This window comes from Podarcis tiliguerta, assembly GCF_965153285.1.
Source record: "Podarcis tiliguerta genome assembly, chromosome: 11".
Classification (NCBI taxonomy): domain Eukaryota; kingdom Metazoa; phylum Chordata; class Lepidosauria; order Squamata; family Lacertidae; genus Podarcis; species Podarcis tiliguerta.
Window position 1 is genome coordinate 47,996,966 of NC_139544.1, and position 27,281 is coordinate 48,024,246.

General features: G+C 45.0%; 1 protein-coding gene and 1 long non-coding RNA gene across 8 annotated transcripts in view; both read left to right on the forward strand.

Moving 5' to 3' along the window:
- PDZD2 (PDZ domain containing 2) overlaps window positions 1-27,281 on the forward strand; it is a 230,589-nt gene that overhangs the window by 149,767 nt on the left and 53,541 nt on the right. For all 7 annotated transcript variants that reach the window (XM_083402584.1, XM_083402586.1, XM_083402585.1 and 4 more), the window contains 4 exons: window positions 4,178-4,628; window positions 16,920-17,062; window positions 18,757-18,889; window positions 22,589-22,762. In XM_083402584.1, the coding sequence (XP_083258710.1) occupies window positions 4,178-4,628; window positions 16,920-17,062; window positions 18,757-18,889; window positions 22,589-22,762 (901 nt within the window). The remainder of the gene's footprint in view (window positions 1-4,177; window positions 4,629-16,919; window positions 17,063-18,756; window positions 18,890-22,588; window positions 22,763-27,281) is intronic.
- LOC310659657 lies at window positions 19,843-22,276 on the forward strand. The gene is made up of 2 exons (XR_014502912.1): window positions 19,843-21,809; window positions 21,851-22,276. It is a non-coding gene; the product is annotated as an uncharacterized lncRNA (long non-coding RNA).

Genomic DNA, 27,281 nt, shown 5'->3' on the forward strand with positions numbered 1-27,281 from the left:
AGTCACAGGGCACCATCTGAATGCTTTGTTCAAGCTCAAGGGCCATTACTGATGATGTCATGGTGAGGAGGTGATCTGGGCTGTCCACAGCCCCCTTAAGGGAGAGGTAGGTGAAAGGTAGACTGGTTGAACTCTGGGTGATCACAGTAGATCACCGAGGTCCCAGTTGTTTGACAAGACCAATGAGTCTCCCCCGCAAATTAAACTGAAGAAAGATGGGGGCGGGGAGAACAGAAACCAGAAATGGATTTTTGTGTGAAAGGTCTAGCAGACACAAGGGCATTAGGGCAAGCAGGGGAACTGTCCCTCCAACCTTTAGTCAGTACACACACAGACACACACACACACAGACACACACACACACACACACACACACACACACAACTATCTTTCTGCTTACTTTCATCCAGTCCAGGGCGTCTCATGGCCAATCTTAGGGCTGGGGTGAAAGATATAAATCCATCTATATGGTGTGATGCTACATGGACAAGTTTAGTCCCAGAGTAGTTCCAAATTAGAGGTCAAGGGAGTAGGATGGATTCATCTCTGCCTCTTGCCCTCCCTCCTCTCCTGCTTCAGCTGTTTCCCCTGCTTCCGGACTTCTCTCTGCCACAGACTCTCCCAGCTCACTAAGTCTTGTTACTCTTCAGCTTCCAACACTTCCTCTCCCCAGTCTTCTCCCTCAATGCCCTCTTTGTTGTCCCACCACCAATCCCTGGGCACTGAGCCTTCTTCCCTGGGGCTTCCCCAGCTTGTTTCTCCCACCATTCCTCTACAGCCAACCCGTCCATGACATTGAGCATGCTAAGCCCTCATTGGTTGGTTTGGGGTTTCCCCTCTCTCTTTGGGGTTGGGGCTGAAGGCTACATGTGCCCAATCCCATCGCAGCTACATTCAGAGAACCACCTGAGTACTGTTGAAATCTTGTACTAATGAGATCAACTGCAGAAATGTTAGAGAATCTGTGGTATAATGATTTAGCATAGTGACTCAGAAGTACTAAGAACTGGTTGGTTAAGTGGAATCAGTTACCAGCTTCTTAATGTCAAGGATTTTAATTGAATCCACCCATCGCCAACTGAAGTGAATATTCCAGTTCTACAGCAGTGATTGCAGTTTCTGTTTTCAATATCTCGGCTCAACTGAAATCTGGTTAGCAATAATATTTCATTTCTTCTCCACCCCCAAAAACAAAAACACAAAAAAATCCCGCCTTGAAATATGAAAGCAGCACTGAAAAATAAATAGCTTTCCATGAGAGCCCGGGGCTTCCAAGTTAATAATGAGAGGAACATATACAGAGTGAACCGCGTAGAAAATTCCCGTATAACCCCAACTGAAATCCTTATGGTATTTGGATTTTAAATACTGAAAAATAAAACACAAAACCCTCTGAATACTCTGAGGCCAGATTCATTGAAAGCTTGGCTGGTTTCAAGCACTTTACAAGCTGCCAAAAGTGGGGTTTGGGGTCCTGTTTGGCTTCCTGGCTGCCAGAACGGAACAGAGACTTGATTGAATCCAGCCGCTGTTTGCATGATGCTGCGGCATCCAGTCTCAGCCGCTGCGCTGAGAGTTGGTGCGTGGAACTCTGTCTCTTGCCCCGACCAGGCGGGAAAAGTCAATGGGATGCGAAGGGGCACCTGAAAGCAGTGTGGAGAAGCATCCTTCTCCTAGAGGATAATAGCCACAATGGGGTCCCACCTGCGCCGCTGCAGGCTGGATGTCTCAGAATGCAGGTTGCTGGGGATTTCAGGTGAGCAGAGTGCTGTGACTCTCAGGGTGGTTGCACAAGACTGGGTCTTTTCTGCAGTGGCTCCCCGCTTGTGGAATGCTCTCCCCAGGGAGACACGCCTGGCACCTTCATTGCATATCTTTTGGTGCCAGGCAAAATCATTCCTCTTCTCCCAGGCTCTTGGCTAATTAAACAATCTATGGTCTATTGGACATGGGTGGCGCTGTGGGTTAAACCACAGAGCCTAGGACTTGCCAATCAGAAGGTCGGCGGTTTGAATCCCTGCGACGGGGTGAGCTCCCGTTGCTCGGTCCCTGCTCCTGCCAACCTAACAGTTCGAAAGCACGTCAAAGTGCAAGTAGATAAATAGGTACCGCTCCAGCGGGAAGGTAAACGGTGTTTCAATGCACTGCTCTGGTTCGCCAGAAATGGCTTAGTCATACTGGCCACATGACCTGGAATCTGTACGCCGGCTCCCTCGGCCAATAAAGCGAGATGAGCGCCGCAGCCCCAGAGTCGGCCACGACTGGACCTAATGAACCTTTACCTTATGGTCTATTTAACTGTATGTTTTGTGGGGGAGCATTGTTTTTGCTTGTAGCTGTCTTATGTATTTTTATATTCTAAACTGCCCTGTGATCCTCAGGTGCAAGGCAGTATAGAAATTAGATAGATAGATAGATAGATAGATAGATAGATAGATAGATGGTAGATACATTTTATATATGGCTTGATTTGTAAGAAAAACAAACGTCATTTTAGTGGAGGAACCATAGTTCTGGGCTGGAATGCCTGCTTTGGATGTACAGTATAAAGTTACAAGTTTCAATTTCTCGAGTGGGAACAATCAATCCCTCTTCCCAGGGAACTCTGGGAACTGAAGTTCTATCAGCAGAATAGGAGGCCTCCTAACAACTTTCAGCACTACATTTCCCAGGATTCTTTGGGTGAAGTCATAACTATTTAAAGTGGTATGGTACTTCTTTAAACAGATAGTGCAGATGGGGCCTATAACACAGCTTTGCATGTTCCTATTGCTTTAGCACTGCAACTAGCAGGGGTGGGAAACTATGGATTCTCCATATTGTTGAACTACAACTCCTATCAGCCTTGACCATGCTTGCTGAGGCTGATGGGAGTTGTAGTTCAGCAGCACCTGGAGGGCCAAAGGTCCCCCATGCCTGGTATTTAGGCTCTTCACAAGGGCCATACCACCCATTCTCTTTCAACACCTTGGCTTCCTCCTGCCTGTTAAGATCTGCTGGGATTTTCTTTGCCTGAAGTGATACAGCTTCGGCCCTACTTAATGCTGTTCAGGGGATCTCATTTGTTCCGTGGTGTCAACAGGTTTAAATCTTTCATAGAAATTGATTGCATGCAGGAGCACGTCTCTGATGTTATTCACAGAACTCTTAAAACCTGGATTACCATGGGCTGAGCAAATGGAATGTGCAGATTGGGGAGTCTACAGGTAGCCAGAGAATTCAACATTTTACACAAGCCTCAGGTTCTCTGAGCAGATAAGCACAGTAATAGGAACCTACTTCCCCAATTAGGCAAATAAGTCTTAGAAATTATATTTAGATTTTGCACAACACTTTCCCTAAGAGCTCAATGTGCTTCACAAACATTAGCTTTGCAAACCTTATAACAACCCTATAAAATAGGTCCGTATTATTACTATCTCGTTTTATTGACGAAGCAGCTGAGGCGATAAGACAGAAAAGCATTATGATAAACCAATTGGCACCTGGGCATCTAATGACTGGAGGTGAGATTTAATATACGAGCTTCATTGTGCTGTCTTCAAAAAGCGATGCAGTGTTAGTTTTCCAAGGCTTGCTGGAAGCCTCACTACCAGCACCCTTAGTTTGGGCCCAATCATTTGTGTCTTTCCGTCAGATTTACGTTCCATGACCATAGGGCATCTCAGCCAATGCCATAGAACAGGCATAGGCAAACTCCGGCCCTCCAGACATTTGGGACTACAATTCCCATCATCCTTGACCACTGGTCCTGTGAGCTAGGGATGATGGGAATGGTAGTCCTAAACATCTGGAGGGCCAGAGTTTGCCTATGCCTGCCATAGAACATTACGGTATGTATGTTAGTAGCTGTTTTCCAATATTGTGTAAATATATTTTTAGCTGAAGATGTGGAAAAGGTTAATTGGTCCTTAAGCAGTAAATTATTATGGTCGCCTATAAACAGATTTAATAAAGCAGGCCTTGGGTCAGGTTGTATCATCTTGTCTTGTAATAGAAGAGACTTCTTCAAAGACCGTTTCCCAAAATAATTGCACAGGCTTACATTCTCACCACATAAGGAAATATGAACCTCTGTTGACATTCCCTCCAACATAAAGGACTTTGATGAGAGCTTAACACACAGCATTTTGCAACGGGGTGTTTTTAATGCGTGCATCTCCTTCGTTTCTTGCAGCTACCTTGCTGACCAGTGCTGGAATGGCGGCTTCATCTACCTGATCATGTTGCGTCGCATCAAGCGCAAGGCCCCTCTTCCTCCGTCAAACGGCAACAACAGCAACAGCAGCAGCAACGAGCCCAAAGCCCGGCCTACCTCGGAGCCCAGCGGGAAGACAGCACAAAATGGCAAAAGGACTAGAAAGTTTGGCGTCATCACCAGAACGCCTCCTGGGGGCAAGGAAAGCAAAGGCAACAAAAGCGGCAAAGGCAGCTCCAGGACTGAGCAGGGAAACGGACATTGCACCCTTATGGAAGTGGATGGGTTGCGCCCAGAGGCATCCAGCACAGAAAGCAAACTGGAGGATCGACTTCAAAAAGCTGACTCGCCGTTTCCAGCAGGGCAGTACCGCTCCCGCCTTTCAGACGGAGGGATTCTAGACCTAACCTCAAGTGAACTGTCGCTGCAGGTACATAATTTTTAATTCCCCATTTTTATTGCTGCTGGTGTCGCCTTAATTGAAACAAACCAACCAGAAGCATAGGTGGTTCAATAACAAAGCAGTTTCCATTGGAATTATGGTTCAGGTAGATTGTCTACAGAGCGCAAAGCTTATATTGTGACCTTCTTCCCTTCTGTCTCTTATTATTATTATTATTATTATTATTATTTATTTATTATTATATGTGTATACCACCATATACCTGTAGATCTCAGGGCGCTTCACAGCATGAAATTACAGTACAGCCGTACCTTGGTTCTTGAACAGAATCCGTTCCGGAAGTCCATTTGACTTTCCAGTTGGCTGCAAGAGCTTCCTGCACTCAATCGGAAGCCATGTCAGACATTCGGCTTCCAAGAAAAGTTCACAAACCGGAACACTTACTTCCGTGTTGGCAACATTAGGGAGCCAAAATGTTCAAGTCACGAGGCGTTCGAGAACCAAGGTATGACTGTATAAAGAAAACACAACATACATAATAAAAATAAGAACAATAACAAACCATTAAATCCCCCTCCCACAACATATTTAAAAGGGCATCGGATGTCAATCATCTAAAGGCTTAGTTAAAGAGGAAAGCCTTTTCCTGTCACCTAAAATATGTATAATGAAGGCAACAGCATTCCACAAGCAGGGAGCCCCCGCAGAAAATGCCAGTGTGGTGTAGTGGTTAAGAGCGTTAGTCTTGTAATCTGGGGAACTGGGGAACCAGGTTCGCGTCCCCGCTCCACCACATGCAGCTGCTGGGTGACCTTGGGTCAGTCACACTTCTTTGAAGTCTCTCAGCCCCACTTACCTCACAGAGTGTTTGTTGTGGGGGAGGAAGGGAAAGGAGAATGTTAGCCGCTTTGAGACTCCTTAAAGGGAGTGAAAGGCGGGATATCAAATCCAAACTCCTCCTCCTCCTCCTCTTCTTCTTCTTCTTCTTCTTCTTCTTCTTCTGTTCTCTGGACTTTTCATGGACTTTTCATCCTCAGAGGATAACCTCAGGGTCCAGGTAGTTTCATGTGGAAAGAGGCTGTCCTTGAGGTATTGCGGTCCTGAGCCATAACTAGACATTAACTACAGAAGTTGGGCAACCCGAGTCCTAGTGTGGTCCCTGGCTGAAATTTATGCAGCCCTTTGCAAGGAATCAGTATCCCAGCAACAGCAACCACCCCATGTGAAGGCATTTGAGGTAGTGATGGGGAACTTTAAGCCTAGGGGCCATATGCAGTCATCTGTGCCTCTCTTTTTTGGTCCTTGGGACCCTGCCCAGCCCACACCCCTTTCCTACAGGTCAGGGGGTCAGCATAGGCTGCAGTCCCCTACGCCTCTACCTTGTAGAGATCAGAAATATTGATGTAATTGCTCCACATTCCCTCAATTAGAGCTATCTGGAGCTGCCCGGCTTTTTATTGGAGTTCTGACTTCAAACTGTTTCCCCCATTATTTCGTTCCCTCAATGAAAGCAAGCGGAGTTTATTTGTTTTCCATGCATAACAGGAGAGGGGGAACCTGCTGGGGACATGAAGCCTGGCAAGTCTCGATGATTAAAGGGCTGCCGAATGCAGAGGCACTAAATAGGCCTTGCAGATGATGAGCTGAAAAACTCGTGTTATTGCTGCCTGCGAACAGAAATGAGCTCCAGGGAACTATCTATATCAGCAGCCTAGCTGCTGACATAATTTCCTTGGCAAAGTCTTTAAACATTCTATCAAGCCATCGCAAGCACCTGAACTAATGCAATCACCCTTTGTTTTTAAGAGTCATTTGGAAACACCACCAGCTGGAGTGAACTTTTTTTAAAAAAAGAAATCCCACCCCCCTGGGCTCATACAACATCTTAGTCCTGAAACCTTTCTCAATGTTAAATCTTTAACCCTGGATTCTGTGAAGGATACTAAAGAGAGATAAACACACCTGGATATCAACATCAAGGATGCGGGTGACCAGTGGCTCTGCAGTTGTTGTTGGGCAACCATGTCATGTGGGGCTCATTGGAGTTGGAATCCAACAATGTCTGGAGGGCGTCCCCATCTCTGATCTTTAGAGTACCATTTGCATCCTCCAGGTGTTTCAGAGAGTTTTCTCTTGCTTTTTTTAACCCTCTCTTTGGCCCTGGGAGATACCATGATTGCCCCAAGGTTACCAGGTGGACTTTGTGGCTGCATGGGAATCAAACTCAGCTTTCTGAATTCCCGGGCTGAATCTTGGCTCAGCACTTGGTTCAAGTGCTCCATAATTGGCTCCATAATTGGCTCCATAATTTATTTATTTTATGGTACTTTAACTACCTTCCTACCCCACCTTGAATTTTTTTCTTGGCTCTGTGGTGTGAGAGGAAATATGAACTGCCATTGACCCCCACCTGCAAAAGACAACTTCACTGCCTCTTTCTTGAATGCCTGGATAGCTTGATTAGAGCATGGTGCTGATAATGCAATGGATGTAGTTTCGATCCCCGTATGGGACACCTGCATATTCCTCAGGGTCCCTTCCAGTTCCATAATTCTATGATTCTATGAAGTGGGATCTTAAAATGTGAGGCAGCCTTCCCTAATGAAGTCACCTTTCACTTGCTCGAAAGAACCAAGCTGCTCACATGATGTCTGCAAGGATAGAAGCGTACCAAAACACCAATCTGTGCCACTCGCTTCTGAGTGTACTTGAATGATGCCTGCTCACTGTATGCACACCTTACTTTTATAGGTTGTGCACTTCAATTGTCTTAAGTACGCACCTAAGAATGTATTGTGTGAATTGGCCCTTACTCTTTGTTGATGGGAGATTGCCCAGAGATTTGACAGTGGAGACTTTGCCAGTTGTTCTAGTGTGGTGTAGTGGTTAAGAGCGGTAGACTCGTAATCTGGTGAACCGGGTTTGCTTCCCCACTCTTCCACATGCAGCTGCTGGGTGACCTTGGGCCAGTCACACTTCTCTGAAGTCTCTCAGCCTCACTCACCTCACAGAGTGTTTGTTGTGGGGGAGGAAGGGAAAGGAGATTGTTAGCCGCTTTGAGACTCCTTAGGGTAGTGATAAAGCAGGATATCAAATTCAAACTCTTCTCATCCTCTTCTTCCTCTTCTTCTTCTTCTTCATGTGTTCTCTCTTTCATGCCATTATACTTGCTTGTAATAATTTTAACAATAAGGTATTATTATCAAAAAACCCTGTTGTTTGGTGCTCAAGGTTCAATGCACAAAAATGTGTTGAAATAGTACACCGTTGCATTAAGGAATTCATTTTAACACCAGTTTTAGAAAAATATAGGGGATCAATAAAAGGGAAGAAAGAGAAATGGAAGCTTTGCTGGATTTGTGTGTTCTTTAATAGCCTATTTTCTTTCCCCAAGGATTCAAAACTGTCATATTTTGGCTGTGATGGATTAATTTTCTTATTCCTAAATGCTGGAATGACTGACTGACAGTTTGATCCTGGACGTCTTAGAAACCCATTTAAAGGCTGAATTCACACATGAACACAGTTCACCAGATAATTGCAGATGCACCCGATTAACCTGAAGATTTGAAACGGCGCAATTATTTATCACCTAATCCACTTTCACAGATCATTGCCTCTTTATCGTGTGAGGAAATTGCCCGCCATGGGGAACCAACTGGGAGACTACAGGCTTATTAGGTGTTTGTATTTTTGGTGCCCCCGATGAACTGTGAAGATATTTCACACCCACGTTTCCCAGCTTAGTTCTGAAATCAAGCCTAGAGGAAACTACGGACATTGTGTTAAGCAGAGTTGCTTCTATGATAAATAGAAATATCCTGCTCTTGATCTGCAGAGCAGCTCACATATGGCTCCCAGATGGCTTCCCATCCAGGTTGCTTAAAAGGCCAGGCCTCCTTAGCTTCAGTAGTACAATGGCACCATGTGCCTGCAGGCCATCCTCTGTTACATATATGCAAGGAGGAGAACAGCTCTTTCCTGTGCACCTGGTACGGAAAGCCTAACCAACATGAAAGGGATGGCCCATAGCTCAGTGGCGATGCTTTCCACGCCATGTTGTTTAGTCATTTAGTCATGTCACCCAAAACAACACTGTTGTTGTTGTTTAGTCGTTTAGTCGTGTCTGACTCTTCGTGACCCCATGGACCAGAGCACGCCAGGCCCTCCTGTCTTCCACTGCCTCCCGCAGTTTGGTCAAACTCATGCTGGTAGCTTCAAGAACACTGTCCAACCATCTCGTCCTCTGTCGTTCCCTTCTCCTTGTGCCCTCCATCTTTCCCAACATCAGGGTCTTTTCCAGGGAGTCTTCTCTTCTCACGAGGTGGCCAAAGTATTGGAGCCTCAGCTTCAGGATCCGTCCTTCCAGTGAGCACTCAGAGCTGATTTCCTTCAGAATGGATAGGTTTGATCTTCTTGCAGTCCATGGGACTCTCAAGAGTCTCCTCCAGCACCATAATTCAAAAGCATCAATTCTTTGGCGATCAGCCTTCTTTATGGTCCAGCTCTTACTTCCATACATCCCTACTGGGAAAACCATAGCTTTTACTATACAGACCTTTGTTGGCAAGGTGATGTCTCTACTTTTTAAGATGCTGTCTAGCTTTGTCATTGCTTTACTCCCAAGAAGCAGGCGTCTCTTAATTTCATGGCTGCTGTCACCATCTGCAGTGATCATGGAGCCCAATAAAGTAAAATCTCTCACTGCCTCCATTTCTTCCCCTTCTATTTGCCAGGAGGTGATGGGCTCCAGGTCCAATCTCCAGTAGTTCCAGTTGAAGCAGGTGTGGAGAACTTATGGGCCTTCAGGAGGTACTGAAGTCCAACCTCCACTTTCCTCTGAACAGCTTGTGGGGATTGGAGGCCAAAACACCTGGAAAGCCACAGGCTCCCCATCCCTGAGTTGAAATATCTCAGAGAGTGGATTCTGGGAAGCAGTCCTACCTGAGACTATGGAGAGCTGCTGTCCATCAGAGTAGACTGGGCGTAGATGGACCAGTGGTCTGATACTTGGTAAAACAGCTCCATAAAGTAAAAGTAAAGGGACCCCTGACCATTAGGTCCAGTCATGGACGACTCTGGGATTGCAGCGCTCATCTCGCTTTATTGGCTGAGGGAGCCGGCGTACAGCTTCCGGGTCATGTGGCCAGCATGACTAAGCCGCTTCTGGAGAACCAGAGCAGCGCACGGAACGCCATTTACCTTCCCGCCAGAGCGGTACCTATTTATCTTCTTGCACTTTGACGTGCTTTCGAACTGCTAGGTTGACAGAAGCAGGGACAGAGCAACGGGAGCTCACCCCGTCGCGGGGATTCGAACCGCCGACCTTCTGATCGGCAAGTCCTAGGCTCTGTGGTTTAACCCACAGCGCCAGTCCATACAAAACAGTCTCTTTGCGCAGGGATTCCAGAGGGGGCACAGTTTTTCTGCCTTCAGTTTCTATTTTCTTGTGTACTATTAAAAACAACAGCAGCAACTCCAAAACAGGAGCATAATTTTTTTACTTTAGGTGCAAAAATACCTAAGGCTAGTTTGTGGTTGAAAATGTGCAGCTCCTACTAAAGGAATATATATTAATGTAAAAATAATCAATAAATGCAAGCCTTTAAGAATGTATACCGTAATGCTCAGTGATCCCAGCTTTCTCAGGCCTTCCTCTGCATTTATTTGCTTCTTTTATTAAAAAAAAGAAAATCAATTCCTGTTATATTCTATGGTAACAGCTTGCTTCATAATAATCGCATTTACTATTTTTTAAAGCACTTTCAGGTAAAAATGAAGACAGGCCTGGCCTGGAGGCTTAAAGTCTAATAACAGTCATTCACTTCAAAGATTATATATATATATATATATATATATATATATATATACGCTGTAGTTGTCTGGCTTTCTTGTTTCTGGGCTGGAGGAAATTACAGAGCGGCCATATTCAGCAAGGGCAGGTCCAAGAAATTTTGCTGCCTGAGGTGAAAAACAAGATGGCCGTCTCCCCTGCTGCAAGTTCAAGAGCCAACCGCACAGGCAACTAAAGTTTGCCTCTGAACCTGGTGATAGGGCAGCATCTACCACTGTACCTGAGGGCAGCAGGCTAACTGAGCACACAGGACAGGCTGCATGTTATAATACAGCTCTGTCCTCCACCATCTTGCCACAGCTCCCTGTCCCCCATCCTCTGCCACCTTGGGGAACTGCACCACTCGCTAAAGATAGTTCTGGTCCTACATTCAGATTATTGCATCTCATCACAATAAGCCGAGATGAGTCTTGTTCCTCTGCATGCAGCTGCTCCGCTTTTCCATTTGTACAGGCAAGCACACAAGCCAGGAGTCTCTCCAAGCTGGGAAACAATGGTTAGCAGCTTCTGAAGAAGACCGGTTATTAAGCCAGCTTTAAACCGTAGTTTCATAACCTGCCTTGATTAGAAGGTGATAACCATAGTTTTATCATATTGGATAAGAAAAATGATCCTATGAATTGGCAATTGCGGTCCGTGCAGCCCAGCTGCTCTGGGCAGTCATACAGCCCCTCGTGACCATTGGAGAGCCAGCATGGTGTAGTGGTTAAGAGTGGTAGACTTGTAATCTGGTGAAGCGGGTTCGCTTCCTTGCTCCTCCACATGCAGCTGCTGGGTGACCTTGGGCTGGTCACACTTCTCTGAAGTCTCTCAGCCCCACTCACCTCACAGAGTGTTTGTTGTGGGGGAGGAAGGGAAAGGAGAATGTTAGCCGCTTTGAGACTCCTTAGGGTAGTGATAAAGCAGGATATCAAATCCAAACTCTTCTTCTTCACCTTCCTCTGACGGCCACATGGGCCCCTGGGAAGCCTGCCCATTTGAATTGACCAATCACAGGCAGGCTAGGGTGTGTGGCTTGGCTGGTGGACCTGGGCTGGCTAGTCTTCATTCAGGTCTGGCAGCTACCCATAAATGGGGGTCACATCTTGGTTGAGCAGCTCAGTTGGAGCGGGATTTCCTCCCCCTTCTGCCCCTTGATTGTATGATGGCAGGAGCAAAGCACTCGCATGTGGGAGCACAGGATTTGTTCATGTTTTGTCTTACTGAGATCACCCGAATGTGGCCGTTATTGGAAATTGGATTCCTGTCCCCAAACCTGTTGATTTCGCCCTTCCTCCTCTGCAGTGTATAGTACAGTTTTCATGATGTTGTGATGCGGAGCGCTAACTCACTTTCACCAGAAGCCCCAATTCATTCATTTAAATTATGAAACCACTTTACAAGTCAAGGCATTTTCAAAGTAGCTTACAAAATAATAAGGTAACAAAACAAAGATGCTGCGGAAAACAAAACAAAAGGTGAAAGAGCAAATAAAATTTGGAGACTGACATTGTTTTGACAATGTTTTCTTCAAATTTAAGATAACTGTGCATGGTTTGTGTGTGTGTGTGTGTACGAATGCAGTTTTTAAGCCCAAAGGTATTGAATTTCTGATAACAGAATGTTTTTCACACAGGCTGTGTTTTTACTCAGGAGAACAAATAGTGTTCCTTTTTGTTTTATTAATGATGGAATTTGGTGCTTATGAAATCAAGGGGTTTAATGGCGCTGCCTTGAGCCAAGTGCGATTCAAGCTTTCCTGGTTAGTCCTGGCCAGACATAACCTCTTAGCAGCCGTATCACAGGCACTTGCAATTCAATCTGTAGATGGGTTCCAAAGATAGATGTATATTTCTGACGGTCAATGCAGTTTCCTGACGTAGGCAGATAACTCCTGGGAGAAGCATGAAATTAACAAATGTTATTCCCACTCGGGGTCTGTTATATAACACAGATAACCCATTTTCACACATAATGAGACAGAAAATGAAATTCTTGCCACTTTGAGCACAGTTTAATTGTTTTTGTAGTGTACGCACATGGAGATTTACATTTCTTTTAAATGCAAATTTTAGCTAGATCCCTTTATGATATCCAAAAAGAAGACCTGTTCAGGGAAAAGAAAGTCACATGTAAGAAGAAAAATATACCATAGGACATGATCTACCTAAAGTTAAGCATTTAGGGCAACCAATGGGCATCTGCAACTGCAATAGTTTGGGAAGAGAGCCTTTCCCAAGCTGATGTCCTGTAGATATTTTTAACTTTGGCCGTAACAGCTGGGGCTGACGGGTGTTGTAGCTCAAAACAACTGGAAGGTACTACTTTGTAGAAGAACCAAATGACAAGAAGGAAGGTGACCACATCTGGGGAGACCAAAGGAGCCATTGCTGATGGAGGGAGAAACAAAAATGAAAGGGATTCCATGGGTTTGTGGGAAACTAGAACACTTGCATCTATCAATCTTCTATCTATCTGTCTACTAAGGTAAAGTTAAAGGTACCCCTGAGCATTAGGTCCAGTCATGACCGACTCTGGGATTGCGGCACTCATCTCGCTTTATTGGCCAAGGGAGCCGGCGTACAGCTTCCGGGTCATGTGGCCAGCATGACTAAGCCGCTTCTGGTGAACTAGAGCAGCACACGGAAATGCCGTTTACCTTCCCGCCGGAGTGGTACCTATTTATCTACTTGCACTTTTACATGCTTTCGAACTGCTAGGTTGGCAGGAGCAGGGACCGAGCAACAGGAGCTCACCCCGTTGCAGGGATTCGAACCACCGACCTTCTGATCAGCAAGTCCTAGGCTCTGTGGTTTAACCCACAGCACCACCCGCGTCTGTCTACTACTCTTTATCTATTATCTGCTGTCGATCATGATTTTTGCTTAAGGCTCAGAATGTTGCCTGCAGCTCTATATGACTGCAACTATTAAATGTAAGGTGTGTGCTTAACTTGCCCCAAGGTAATGGTGGCCAATGGTGTTTTGTGTTGGCTCTGCCATACGCTACTGCTGAATTACCTTGGTACAGTATTGCCCCTTGTTTCCTGAGCCAAGTAGCAGACAGCAGCATCATGCCGGAGAGGAGACCGACAGCCTGGGAGGCCTTTAGGTCTTCCATAGCCTAGCCTGGGTCTCCTCTCATGGCTCAAGTCAGGACTGTTGCAGGCTCCATTGTGTGTGCCACTTGTAGTGCCATTGCCAAGGTTTGGTCACACTCATAAATGAAGGCGTGCGGTTCTGTTGCTTAAATCACCAGGAAAGATTTGCTCTGCATACACCTTTCTTCAGGGGAAGTGCCCTGCGTTGGTTTGACTTGCGTAGGTTCATCAGGATGGGGAACAATGAAGGGTGAAGGTGGTCTGACTATTGGTGTTCAGCTAAATAAGCATCAGCTTCCTATGATTGTGTGATGGATCTTTCTCTGCCTGAGGTCCTGGAAGGATGCTGCCAGTGTATAAAGAAAGAAAGAAAGAAAGAAAGAAAGAAAGAAAGAAAGAAAAAGATATCAGCATTGGATTTAATTAAATAGGTTCTATACTGTCAGGGAACTGCCATCGGAGCTGGAGGCGGAGAGAAGGCTCCAGAGGGATGCCGGAGAGGGTCCCAGTAGGGAGAGAGGCAGCCCATCCGCTGGGGAAGGAAATCAGCGTAACACCAGTGGAGAAGGGGGGCAGATGGGGGAATCGGAGAGGTGGCTCCAGGACTCCTCGCCGGAGACCAGCGGAGAAAGTACGGGTACTCTGCTGCCCACACCCACCCTGCGCAGAAGACTTCCACGCAGGGAGACTAGGAGGAGACTGGGTGTCAGACAGCTTTTATGCTGGAAGAGGTTCAAGAAACGCCCATTGATGGATTCTGCCAGTGACTGAGGCAGCCACGAAACTTGAGGCTGTCCAGACAGAAAGGGTTCAACCAGGTAACCTAGCCAGGAGTGGCGGCAACTTACGCATGAGCAACCCCTAGAACCATTACATATACCTTGCTTAAGGATTGTATATGGTGTACATCCTGGACTTGATTCGTATGTTAGGAAGTAACCAGTAAAGAAATTTGTTACATACATTACCATTCAGCCTGTTGCACTCTATATGTTGTAACTATTGCATCTGTGTAACGAGGTACGTACAGTGGTACCTCGGGTTACATACGCTTCAAGTTACAGACTCCGCTAACCCAGAAATATTACATCGGGTTAAGAACTTTGCTTCAGGATGAGAACAGAAATCGCGTAGCAGTGGGAGGCCCCATTAGCTAAAGTGGTGCTTCAGGTTAAGAACAGTTTCGGGTTAAGAACAGACCTCAAGAACGAATTAAGTTCTTAACCCGAGGTACTACTGTATTGTATTTGTTTTGCCAGTCAGGGCAGACAACATTAGGCAAATAGTCTGATCTGACATAAAGCACTCTGTTGTGTCCTTATAAGCTGTGATTCTGTTATTTGTGTTTGATATAATGAAGTGCATGTATATGAAGTGGGGGGTAGGGGGTGGGATTGAATAAATGAGTACAGAATGGTAAAATACTGCAGTGCAGTAAGTGCCTGAGTTTCAGTGTATCATGGGAATCCCTTTTTTTAAAAGAAAGAAAGATAGAAAGAAAGAAAGAACCTGATAGCACTAGAATAACATCTTCTTCTTCTGCAAACTGTTATGTTCAATTATGGCAAATGCTTCTCTCTTTCACTTAAAACGATGCCTGTCTTAAGTGCTTGGAGCCTACTGTCCTGTCTGCTGAGTGCTGCTGACAAGGAAGACGTGCCAAAAGACAACCATCTCACTCTTACCACAGGCTCTTCACCTTTTGCAGCAAAGTCTCTGCCAAGTACGGGGCGGGGGCGGGGGGGGAGTCGCCCTTGTAACCCCCAGATGTCAGCTCGCATCTGAAAACCGAGCTGGATTTTCTACCCATCAGCCTCCCAGTACACCTTGCCTCCAGATAAATTGCCATCACTGTTTCTGTACTTTTGTGCAGTGCAAGAGCAAAGAAATATTTGATACCTGGAATCCAAGTGTGCATGCTTTGTCCCAGTAGATATCAGGCCGGTTGGCCTGGGATCTTGGGGTGCAAGAGCCTAAAGGGTCAGGGAAAGTCAGGACATAAACATAGGTACCCAGATATGCTCAAAGTAGTTCATGGTATCGCCTCTTAAGTGAGCAATTAGGAATAATATTGCCTGCATACTAAGCAATCTTAGAATCATAGATTCATAGAATTGTAGCATTGGAAGGAGTCCTGAGGGTCATCTAATCAAACCCTCTGCAATGCAGGAATCTCAGCGAAAGCATCTATGAGAGATGGCCACCCAAGCAGTGGCGTAGCGTGGGTTGTCAGCACCCGGGGCAAGGCAAGTAATTTGCACCCCCTAACCCGTGGATTTGCGTCCCCTAACCCGTGGATTTGTGCCCCCTAACCCTACCCTCAGATGTTGCGCCCAGTGCGGCCGGCCCCCCCTGCACCCCCCACGCTACGCCACTGCACCCAAGCTCTGCTTAAAACCCTCCAAGGAAGGAGAATCCACAATCACCTGAGGGAGTCTGTTCCACTGTCCAACAACCCTTACTGTCAGAAAGTTCTTTCTGATATTTAGTCTGAATCTAATTTGAATCCATAACAATATTGAACAACTCTTACCAAAAGAAAGTTCTTCCAGACGTCTTGAGACATACTCTCCCCCACCCCGCAAGTTGAAAATTCAGTGAGGGAGCTGTAATATCCCTTGATGAGTTGGTAGGCCCCACCTGCCAATCTCTTCTAAATTGCCTTTTCTCTCTCTTTTAGGGCCCTTATTACCATTTTTAAAGTCATTTCTGGGTTCGGCGTGGTCGCACATCGATTAGGGACACGTAAATTGGGAGTTGCCTATACAGTGGTACCTTGGTTTACAACCATAATCCGTTCTGGAGGTCTGGTTGTAAACCAAAACAGGTTGTAACCCAAGGCATGCTTTCCCCAATGGGGCCTCCCCCCCAAAAAAATTGTTATAATCCCCCCCAAAATGGGTTGTAATCCAAAAAAAGGGACACGCACTTCTGGGTTTTGACGTGGTTGTAATCCAAAGCGGTTGCAAACCAAGGTACCACTGTTCTTACTTCAGTTAATGAAAAATACTTACAGCTGAATATTAACTTGAATATATGCACTTCCATGATGATTACTTCAAAATGGGACATAACACGGTTGCATTTTGATATTTAGGAGATGGGCATGTGCAAAAACTGAGTGCAAAAACTGCCCAAACAATATGCTTTAACAATGACCTGTAATATCTCAAGCACCCAGGTTTCCTTTGCTGGCAAAGGAGAAGCAAAAGGTCTCTGTCTGAGGCCTCTTGCCGTTCCCTTTCCAACAAAGCAAAAGCCCGGTTTGCACACGCTGATCTGGTCTGCTAGATCTCTCAGCCAGAGTGAGAAATTTTAGGATGCAGCTGGAAAGTGTCTTCTCCTAAATAAAAATGCAAGAACTCTCTGAAAATTCCTCTCCCAGCGAGAAGGTTGCCGGATATGGAAGATGACCATGATGAAGGGAACAGATGGGCTGGGAATCCAGATCACCGGAGGCCGAGGATCGAAACGTTCTCCTCACGCCATCATTATCGCACGGGTGGAAGAAGGAGGCTCTGCTCACAGGTACAATTTGTTCTGTTTTCACATCTGACTATCCCATCGTTTGGGTGTAACACAAAGGTTTAAGTAAATGAAAACAGTGGGCGGCTGCCAAATTAGTTTTTTTTTTATTATTATTCCCCGCTTTCCAGCAAGCATTGGCCCCTTAAAGCAACTTAAAATTCAAATCCAAAACAAACGAGAAAAGGTAAAATAATAAATTGATGCTGTTGCAAGAGTTGTTTCCCCACACAGCCACTCCCACCAAATCTCACCATTAAAAACGTTTCTCAAGCCTTCCTCATACCGAAGGTGACTTCTAGAGGCCCCACTAGAGCTCTTCTAGGACACCCATCTAGCTCCCTGCTCTGTCTAGATTCTTTCAAGTCTCATATCAGGGTTTTTAGTTTCTACAGCAGACGCAGAAGCTGCAACCAGCCAAAAATCTTGATATGAGGCTTGATAGAATAAGTCCCTGTAAGATTGTGCTTTGCCTCTGAAGCAACAACCCCAAAGAGATTAATCCCTTTGCCATCACCCTTTTGAGGGCATCCTCCTGCCCGTGGTGTACCTGATGTTGGTAAATAAATTGCCTGGAGCACTGTTGAGTTTCTTGCTGTTCCGGTTCTACCACCAGGAGAATCAGAGATCTCAGAGACTGAAGCAATTTGAACAAGGCTTATTGGGAAATCTGGAAGCCACCAGGGTAGTAAGATATGTGCAACTCGCATGTGTTTCAAAAATCTGCGGTAGGTTCCTGAACCTGGAACGTAAACAGCCATATAATTAGATCTCGTTGTCCATTATGGGATGGCATTTCTTATGCAGGTGGAAGAAAAGGATCCTTGGAGGTTTTTTTTGGCCCAGCGTAAAATGTGCATGTACACCTCATTTTCACGAAGAGTACCTTCATTCTCCATCCCTAACCATTGATCATGCTGTCTGGGACGGATGGGAGTTGGAGTCAATCTGGACAGCCACTGGTTCCACATCCCTGCTTTAGGTTGTTCTTTGTTTCTGAGCTTTTGTCTGGCAACCTGACTGTTGTAGCATGTTATAGGATTCCCTCGCCACAGTGAGAAAGTAGGTCAGGTACACTACACATAAGCCTTGGCAGGGTACTAATCCATCTCTTGAAAAAGAGGCTGGCAGAAGTCTGCCAGTGCTCCTACCTGTTCCTACCTGGGGAGATGGATTTGGTGCTGGGCAGTTGTACTACAGGAGAGGAAGCATGCCGAGCTAACTACTCCACAGCAAGTGAGCGAGTTAACTGCTCCACAGAAAATTTAATATTAAAGCTGACCTACTTACCAGTGATATCGTTAGTGTCTATAAAGTGCTCCGAGACGCTCCAGAGAAGGTGTTAAATAAATGTGGAGTGACTTGAATATTCATTATTAACAAAATGCAGGCGGAGCCTCCTATATTCAACTTGAAACTTCCCCACTGAAAGTAGGAGGATGGGAAAAGGAAGCGCTGACATTTATTCTTGCTTTCTTTGACTGGGCAAGGGGGTGTGTGGCGACCCATTTTTTATTATTATTAAAAAACACACAACACTTTTGCCCAAATGACGTGGTACCTCCTGTTGTTCCTTGAGCAGTAGCATCAGAATATAATGTTCGCCTACAGAATAAGAACTTTCTTGGCGCTTCAGAACCTAGAAACATTCCCCATGAAACTGAAAAGTCTTTGTTGTCCTTTTCCTCTTTCCTTAGAGATGGTAGACTGAAAGTTGGCGATGAACTGCTCATGATCAACGGCCACTCTTTGGTTGGCCTCTCCCATCAAGATGCTGTCGCTCTTCTTCGGTCGGCCGAAGGCCTTGTGTACCTGGTAGTTGCAAGCAGGGTAGGTAATAGTCCACTACCGTATTTTTCGCTCAATAACACGCACCCGACCATAACACGCATGTAGTTTTTAGAGGAGGAAAACAAGAAAAAAAATATTCTAAACGAAACAGTGGATGTATGATTTTTGTGGTTCATGCTGTGGCCGCAGACATGTGAACTGATGGTGAGTTTGGGGTAGCCCAATGCAAAAATCCTGAGGATCCATGTGGATCCATGTTTGTAACCATGTTTTTGCACCACTGCAGCCCCAGGTAACAGTGGGTGCGTGATTTTTTTGGTGCAAACTGTAGCCATGGACATGCTATGTGATCTGATGGTGAATTTGGGGTGACCCAGTGCAAAAGTCCTGAGGATCCATGTGGATCCGTGCTTTGTAACCACGTTTTAAGTGGGGAGGGAAGGAAAAGCACTCAAGGGACAAGGAGCACGCGTGGAGCAGGCTCTGCTTCTCTCCCTCCCCCACCCCCTTAGCGAGCTGAAATACTTTGCTGGAGAGACAGAGAGCCTGCTTGCTTTAAAGGAGCCTACTGGTAGGCTCCTTTAAAGCAAGCAGGTTCTGCTTCTCTCCCTCCTTAGTGAGCTGAAAAACTTTGCTGGAGGACAGAGAGCCTGCTTGCTTTAAAGGAGCCTACCGGACAGGAGCCGCTTACACAAGTGTAAGCGGCTCCTGTCCAGTAGGCTCCTTTAAAGCAAGCAGGTTCTACTTCTCTCCCTCCTCCCCCCCACCCTTACAGGAGCCGCTTACACTCGTGTAAGCGGCTCCTCTCCCCTCCCGCTTTGCTCCTTTAAAGAAGCAGGCACTCTGTCCCTCTCTCCTCCCCATTCAGCGGCTCTTCTCCCGCTGGAAACCACGGAGGAGGGAAGCATTCGCTCCGTAACACGCACAGACATTTCCCCTTACTTTCTAGGAGGAAAAAAATGTGTGTTATGGAGCGAAAACTACGGTAAATGGATTCAGTATGTTTAGGTGTGCACAGAAGATCTACTCCTGCAATACGTGACTGTAGCCACTAGCTTACATGGCTTTTGAAAAACGGGTGGGAAAGTTCAGGACTGACAAAAGAAGGTACATCTTTACCCAGTGAATCAATACTGTAACCTGGGGAATTTGCCATTGCAACATTGGACAATAGCAATTAGCTTAGTTTGTTTTATTAAATTAATGGAGAAGAGGTTCCACAATGGCTATTGGTTGAGCTATATGGGGGTGTTATACACGTTTGAAGTGGCATTGGAACACATTTTCTGCTTCCTGAGACATTTGTTTTGGAGGCAGAGAATATGTATTCAAACCATTGCCACCCCATTGTTATTCGACTGCATGAAACGCTGTAATGATTAAAGTGCTAAATATGCATCTAATCGTTTCCTTCAATACATAGAACAATAGGGGAAGACAAATGAATTCATTTTGACCTATTAAAAGCCCAGTTTCTCATATCTTCAGTAGTTCATTGAATAGCATCGTATACTCATTCACCATCAATTTTACTCCTGGTATATTCCTTTAATATACATATTGTGTCATTAAATCTCACCTTCTCACACTTACCTCACTGTTAATCTACATTTCTCAAAAGTGTTGTCAGTGTAACTATTTCTAATAGTTCCCAAATCTTTCTATTTGTGTTTCTATTACTTTCCCAAAATTTGTCAAATATTTTTTCTGGCTATCACATGCCATTTAACAAAGTTTAATAGGGATTGTTTATTAACCCAGTGACCACCTTCCAAAGCTTAACTCTTCTCTCATGCTTCCACTACATGCTAGAGTACGTATGAGAAACCTCAAGTGCGGCCCTTGAGACCTCTCTGTCTGGCCTTCTCTATCCAACTTTTCCCAGGCCACCCTCCTTGCCCAGATCACACATTCCTTGGCTAGAATATGACCATGAATTACAACATTGCTTCTTGCAGCCCATGTCCAAAATTTAAAAACCTGTACCATGAGCAATAGACACACCCGCCAAGTCCACTGACAAGACTCAAGAGTCGTTAGCTTACGATGACTTCTGCAACATTTCAGCTGGAGTTATTTAGCATCAGCCAGTTTGACAGCAGCTTCGCAGTGTATCCCTCACCTTGTCAGTAGAACCATTCAGAATGTAGGTTGATGTGTTTGCCTTTGAGTTGGGCTGCGTTTCAAGAGCTGGGTTTTGGCCCACACCTTCCCGAAGTCCTTTCTCCAGTCACGCCACACCAGAATCTCTACGACTGACATGAATTCTCCTAGGAGAAAACCCTGCCAGAATCTGCTTCAGGTGAACTGCAGGTTGTGTTGTGTTCAGTTTCAGGAGAGATGTGAAGGGCTGCTTCAGGCATGCGCACACTTCACTTGACTAGTCAACTTCGATGCAACTGAATGGGACTTGGCTGAAAAGCAAGCCTTGTGATGGAGGGAAAGTTCTTTCTGTGGCAGCTTTCTCTGACCTGCTTGCTGTCCTTCATATGTTTTGGAATACAGCTGCCATCATTGGCCATGCTGCCTAGAGCTGATGGGAATTGGTCCAAAACATCTAGAAAGCCCCAGGTTGTGGAAGGCTGGTCTATCGTGTTGGATAGTAATGGCTGCTCCACGCATGTGACTTGCCATTTGATGCTGCCATCATCAGATTATGAACATGTTAGTGCGAATTATTCCAATGAACACATTATGACCTCGTCTTTCCCCCTCCCTTTTCTTAAAGCAACATGCAAAATGGAACAAAAGAAATGTATACCACAGGCACGTCACATTGATTTCAGCTCTTTTCAAAACTACTGTCTGTTTCTGACCAAGAAATCCAACCTGATTCAGCTCCTTGGTTCACTAGGGCCACATCTGCACCATATGCATTTAATGCTGTATCATACCGCTTTAAGCAGTCATGGCTTCCCCCAAAGAATCATGGGAACTGTAGTTTGCTAAAGGTGTGAGAGTAGCTATCCCTCTCACACAGCTACAATTCTCAGAGTGGAGTAGTACTCTAATTATCCATGGTTTGAGGATAATGGTTTGAAGCCCACAGTCCTCAGCATGATTTCCTGAGAGTATGCACAACTGAAAGCAGGGAATTATACAAGCCTACAGTAAGACAAGAAAGGCTATAAGGATCACAGACTTGTAGAGCTGGAAGGGACCCTGAGGATCATCTAGTCCAACCCCCTACAATGCAGGAATATGCAGCTGTCCCATTCGAGGATTGAACCTGCAACCTTGGCATGATCAGCACCATGCTCTAACAAACTTTAGCGAAAGCTATACAAACTAAGTTTTGAAATTTATGTATTTCATACATTTATATCCTGTTTAATACCAAAAGAGCTTCAAAGTGCTTTACACACACACACACACACACACACACACACACACACACACACAATTAAAGAAGCAGGAAACCAGGGAGGTACTGGAACCATTGGGTGACTAATGTTAAAATAAAAACAAGAACGGAGGTGAACATTTTTGAAGGGTGTTGTGCTCATAGCTATGTTCTTGCATTCATTGCTTGTGTGGATTGTATGATTAGATCACTTCTGGGAGTCTCAAGACAGTTGTCTTCACCAGTATGTACCATCGCAATCTCCCTTTACACCTGCCCACAATATATCATTCAAAACTAATACATCACTAACTTTTCAGGGTTGTTGTACTAAGCTTGTATGTTCAAGGATGTAATGCCAAGTGTTCTTCTTCCTCTCATCCTCCTCACCACAGGAAGGGGCGGAAGAGGATTTTCTCAGTTACCCATCTACAAGTTTGCCAGACTTAATCAGCACTTGCTCTGCTCAAGATGCGGCTCCCTGGACTGACAATAAAGAGAACGAAGAGCCGGAGGAGGAGGAGGAAGAGGACAAAGGAAAGACTCTGGTGCCAGAAGTCCTGGAACCCGTAAGTGTGGCTTTGGATATGCTGCTTTGAATATAGCTTGGTTAGCAAATTGACTGCCACCTTCAGCAACTATGGCTGCCGCTTTGGAAATGTGTCATGATGCAACAACTTCCCTTCCCAGTAAGTTAGTCTTATCATCATAACATCAAGATATCAAACCAGAACTGACATAATAGAATCATAGAGTCATAAGGGAAATAATAATAATAATAATAATAATAATAATAATAATAATTAATATTTATACCCCGCCCTCCCCGGCCAGAGCCAAGTTCAGGGCAGCTAACACCAGGGACACGGGTGGCGCTGTGGGTTAAACCACAGAGCCTAGGACTTGCTGATCAGAAGGTCGGCGGTTTGAATCCCCGCGACGGGGTGAGCTCCCGTTGCTCGGTCCCTGCTCCTGCCAACCTAGCAGTTCGAAAACACGTCAAAGTGCAAGTAGATAAATAGGTACCGTTCCGGCGGGAACGTAAACAGCATTTCCATGCTCTCGTTCGTCAGAAGCGGCTTAGTCATGCTGGTCACATGTACGCTGTACGCCAGCTCCCTCGGCCAATAAAGTGAGATGAGTGCCGCAACCCCAGAGTCGGCCACGACTGGACCTAATGGTTAGGGGTCCCTTGAACACCAGTAAAATTACAATAGAAACGTAATGGGGGGGGGGCAATTTAAAATACAGGTTAAAATGCAATTTAAAAAGCAGCTTCATTTTAAATGTAGCCCATAAATCAACACCGTAAGGGGAGGAAAGACATAAGGGTCAGAATGAGTCCAAACCAAAGGCCAGGTGGAACAGCTCTGTCTTGCAGGCCCTACGAAAAGATGTCAAGTCCTGCAGGGCCCTAGTCTCTTGTGACAGAGCATTCCACCAAGTCGGGGCCAGTACTGAAAAGGCCCTGGCCCTAGTTGAGACTTGGTGGTCAATTCCAACCCCTGGCTCTGAAGCTTCAATTCAGCAGCCTAATTAAGGGTTCTCTCTCTCTCTCTCTCTCTCTCTCTCTCTCTCTCTGTGTGTGTGTGTGTCCCCTTTTCATTGTTGCTGTTATTGACCAACTGAGAGTCATAAAGCTTTGTCAACCTACTTCAAATCACCCAGTCACTTCCTAGTAGACCCTGATTTATGTGTTACTCATCCTGCCCTATAGACTCCTCACAAACATTAGTCTATTGAGTTGTGCAGACAGCAGGTGTGTACGGACTGTCAGTACTTTGCAGGGGGGATTCAAGTGCATACCAGAACTTTGGTTTTGCCCAGTGGATTAAAGTATATATATCAATGTTTTAAGAATGTCTTTTTGTAGTTTGGAGAGTGATGGGGAAATGCACTGAAAAGTATGGGATGAACAAATGATTAGCAGGAACATGTATAAACACCCTGCAAGCAAATTGCGATAAATGTGGGATGAATGCTCATTGCCATATAACCTCCCTGCAAACCAGTCAGAACAAATGCTCAATAAAGACCAGACGTAATCTAACCACCGTGCAAGCTTTGGGCGAGCAAATCATGATGAATGTTCCAGTGCCATCTATCGTACACACACCCATTTTATTGCTGAGGCAACCCAGTTGGATGGTTGGGGTATAAGTAATACATTATTGTTATTATTATTATTATTGGGGCATACATGCTTTTGCACCCAGCCTCTCCTCCTGGATCTGCTACTACTTCATACTTTCTCTTCTTGAGTCGAAGCGGCTGACTTCTTGGTTTGTGGGCTTTGCCACATTGTTGCTTTCTGTTAATTAATGAGACTTAGGGATAGATCCAGATGTCAGGCTAAAAATATTTCTAAGCGCAAAGTGTATAGCATAACTGTATAAACAAGATGAGCGTATTTTTTTTAAAAAATAATAATAATGCAAAAAAGTTATTTCCACTTGATACTAACCATATGGATTACCCAGTACTGTGGCTTGAACCCAGTAAAAGTAATGTCTAATGGGAAAACACCCCATGAAAAACAACAAGCCCCCTTTTCGTTCCTTGCAGTGGTGAGGGCTGCAAAAGGTACAAGAAGTCTGTTTCCTGCAGGTGCTGAAATAGCCAATATATGTGTGTAATCTAACACCCCTTTTAAATAATAACCATCTGTTTTTAGGGAGGGAATTTGGTTTCTGGAAGTTTTACAGTGTTGCAAAATCTTTGGCTCTGTTTTGCTTTACATTGTACAAAAAAAAATCTGTTTAAGTTAAACACACACACAAAAACCTGAATGAACTCTTTATTTGCTCATTTGTGATAACGCTGATTCATTGCATTTCCCCCCCAAAATGCCTATCCTGCTGGCTATTCAGTAAAACCACTCTATAGTGAAGCGTAGGACTCCCACACCCTGCCTAAAAGGGTGTCTTGTACAGTTTGGGCAACTCTTCTGCAATGGAGAGCAGCAGCCATTGTGGAAGCTGCTGAAGAAGTGTGTGTGAGAGAGAAAGAGCAGAATTCTTTGCAAGGATTAATGTTTTGGCCTTTGATAAGTTCAGTTACAAATAAGCAATGACCACAATCCAGCTGAGGGCTGTATGCCATGGTGGCTGATGCCCATAGGATAATAATAATAATAATAATAATAATAATAATAATAATAATAATACAGTGGTACCTCGGGTTACATATGCTTCAGGTTACATACGCTTCAGGTTACAGACTCCGCTAACCTAGAAATAACTTTGCTTCAGGATGTGGCGCGGCAGCAGCGGGAGGCCCCATTAGCTAAAGTGGTGCTTCAGGTTAAGAACAATTTCAGGCTAAGAATGGACCTCCGGAACGAATTAAGTACTTAACCCGAGGTATAATAATAATAATAATAATAATAATAATAATAATAATGGCCAGCTAGTTTGAAGTACCGTCCACACATAGTCTTCTTATTTGGCGATCAACTTGTAGTCGAGTAAGATTGTCTTCCAAAACACGGTTTTAAAAGTGAATCCGTAAGTGACTGTGGAGGCCAATTCTGGATCCACACGTCCTTCCACAGTTGGGACGTAGGTTTCCGGGAGGGAGTTGATCATGTTGAGGGTTTGCCAAGCGTGTCTTCCTCTTAGCACGTTTCTCCCTTTCGTCCTGAGTTTGAGTGTCTTCAAAACCCATGACACCTTTGGCAAAGGCTGTTCTCCAATTGGAGCGCTCACAGGCCAGTGTTTCCCAGTTGTCGGTGTTTATACTACATTTTTAAAGATTTGCTCTGAGAGAGTCTTTGAACCTTTTTTGTTGACCACCAGCATTACGCTTTCCATTTTTAAGTTCGGAATAGAGTAGCTGCTTTGGGAGACAATAATCAGGCATCCGCACAACATGACTAATCCAAAGAAGTTGTTGTTGAAGAATCATTGCTTCAACACTGGTGATCTTTGCATCTTCTAGTACACTGGCATTAGTTCACCTGCTTAGTAAGTCAGAATATGCACAAGCATCATGCACGAACACGTGGACCTCTTCTTACTGCTTTGGTCCTCCCCAGACACAAGTGGCAGAACAAGTGGGAATTCAACTCTTAACCACAGCTTGCTATTATGTGTGAGCCCAGCACAACTACAGTTAATGGCTTCTAAACAAGCCTGGATATGAAACTATGGTTAAAAGTTGCCTTAATATCCTGCCTCGTTTGGAAGCAATTGGACAAACTTCAAAAGCCCTTCAAGGCATCTCTCTTGGAACATCCCCTTGCAGGCAGAAAACTGGTCTTGGCTTCTGCATTCCCAGATGACTTTATACATTCGTTGTGAAAAGAGAAACTAGAGCACTCCTTACAACGTAATAATATGTTATTTCCTAGGACACGTTGTTTATTTTAAAAGTGCCTTCAATAGCTATGTGCCATACACAATTATTTAAAGGAAGAAGCCGCCACAGGCCTGCCTTGAAAGCTTACAATTAAATAAATGATACAACATGAGAAAAAGGAAAAGGAAAGGCCCAAAGTGGTCCCCCTTCTTTGGGCTAATTTTATAAGTAGATCACACTTAATTAAGTGAACGCTTATAAGGATGAAGCAATGACACCTATAAATTCAACTGATGTGGAGAGAATAATTGGGTGCACTCTTCCCACCTTGGATCAAATCTATGCTTCCAGGTGTCATAAGAAAGCTGCAGAGATAGCGCAGGATAGTACGCACCCCGGAAATGATCTCTTTCAGCTTCTGCCTTCTGGAAGAAGGTACAGGGTTATAAAGACTAGGACTAGCCGCCTGAGAAACAGTTTCTAATCCAAATGCGATTTTGGTTTTTAAACGCACTGTAAGGCGTCTCTATGGGTGTATATTGTATTTGAAAATGGGGTATCAGAGTTTTTAGGGGGCTAACTAGATTGGGATAGCTGGGATAGCAGGCTTGTTGGTTTTTGAATGTCTGGTGAAGATTTTTCAATTTCATTGTTCTGTTTGGGACAATGACAATAAAGATTATCATATTGTATCGTATCGTATCGTAGTCCTTTCTACAACGCTAAAATCTTGCTGATGGCAGAGAAAGCAAGACGGGGAAGGAGGAACTCCAGCCCTCCCCAATTCCC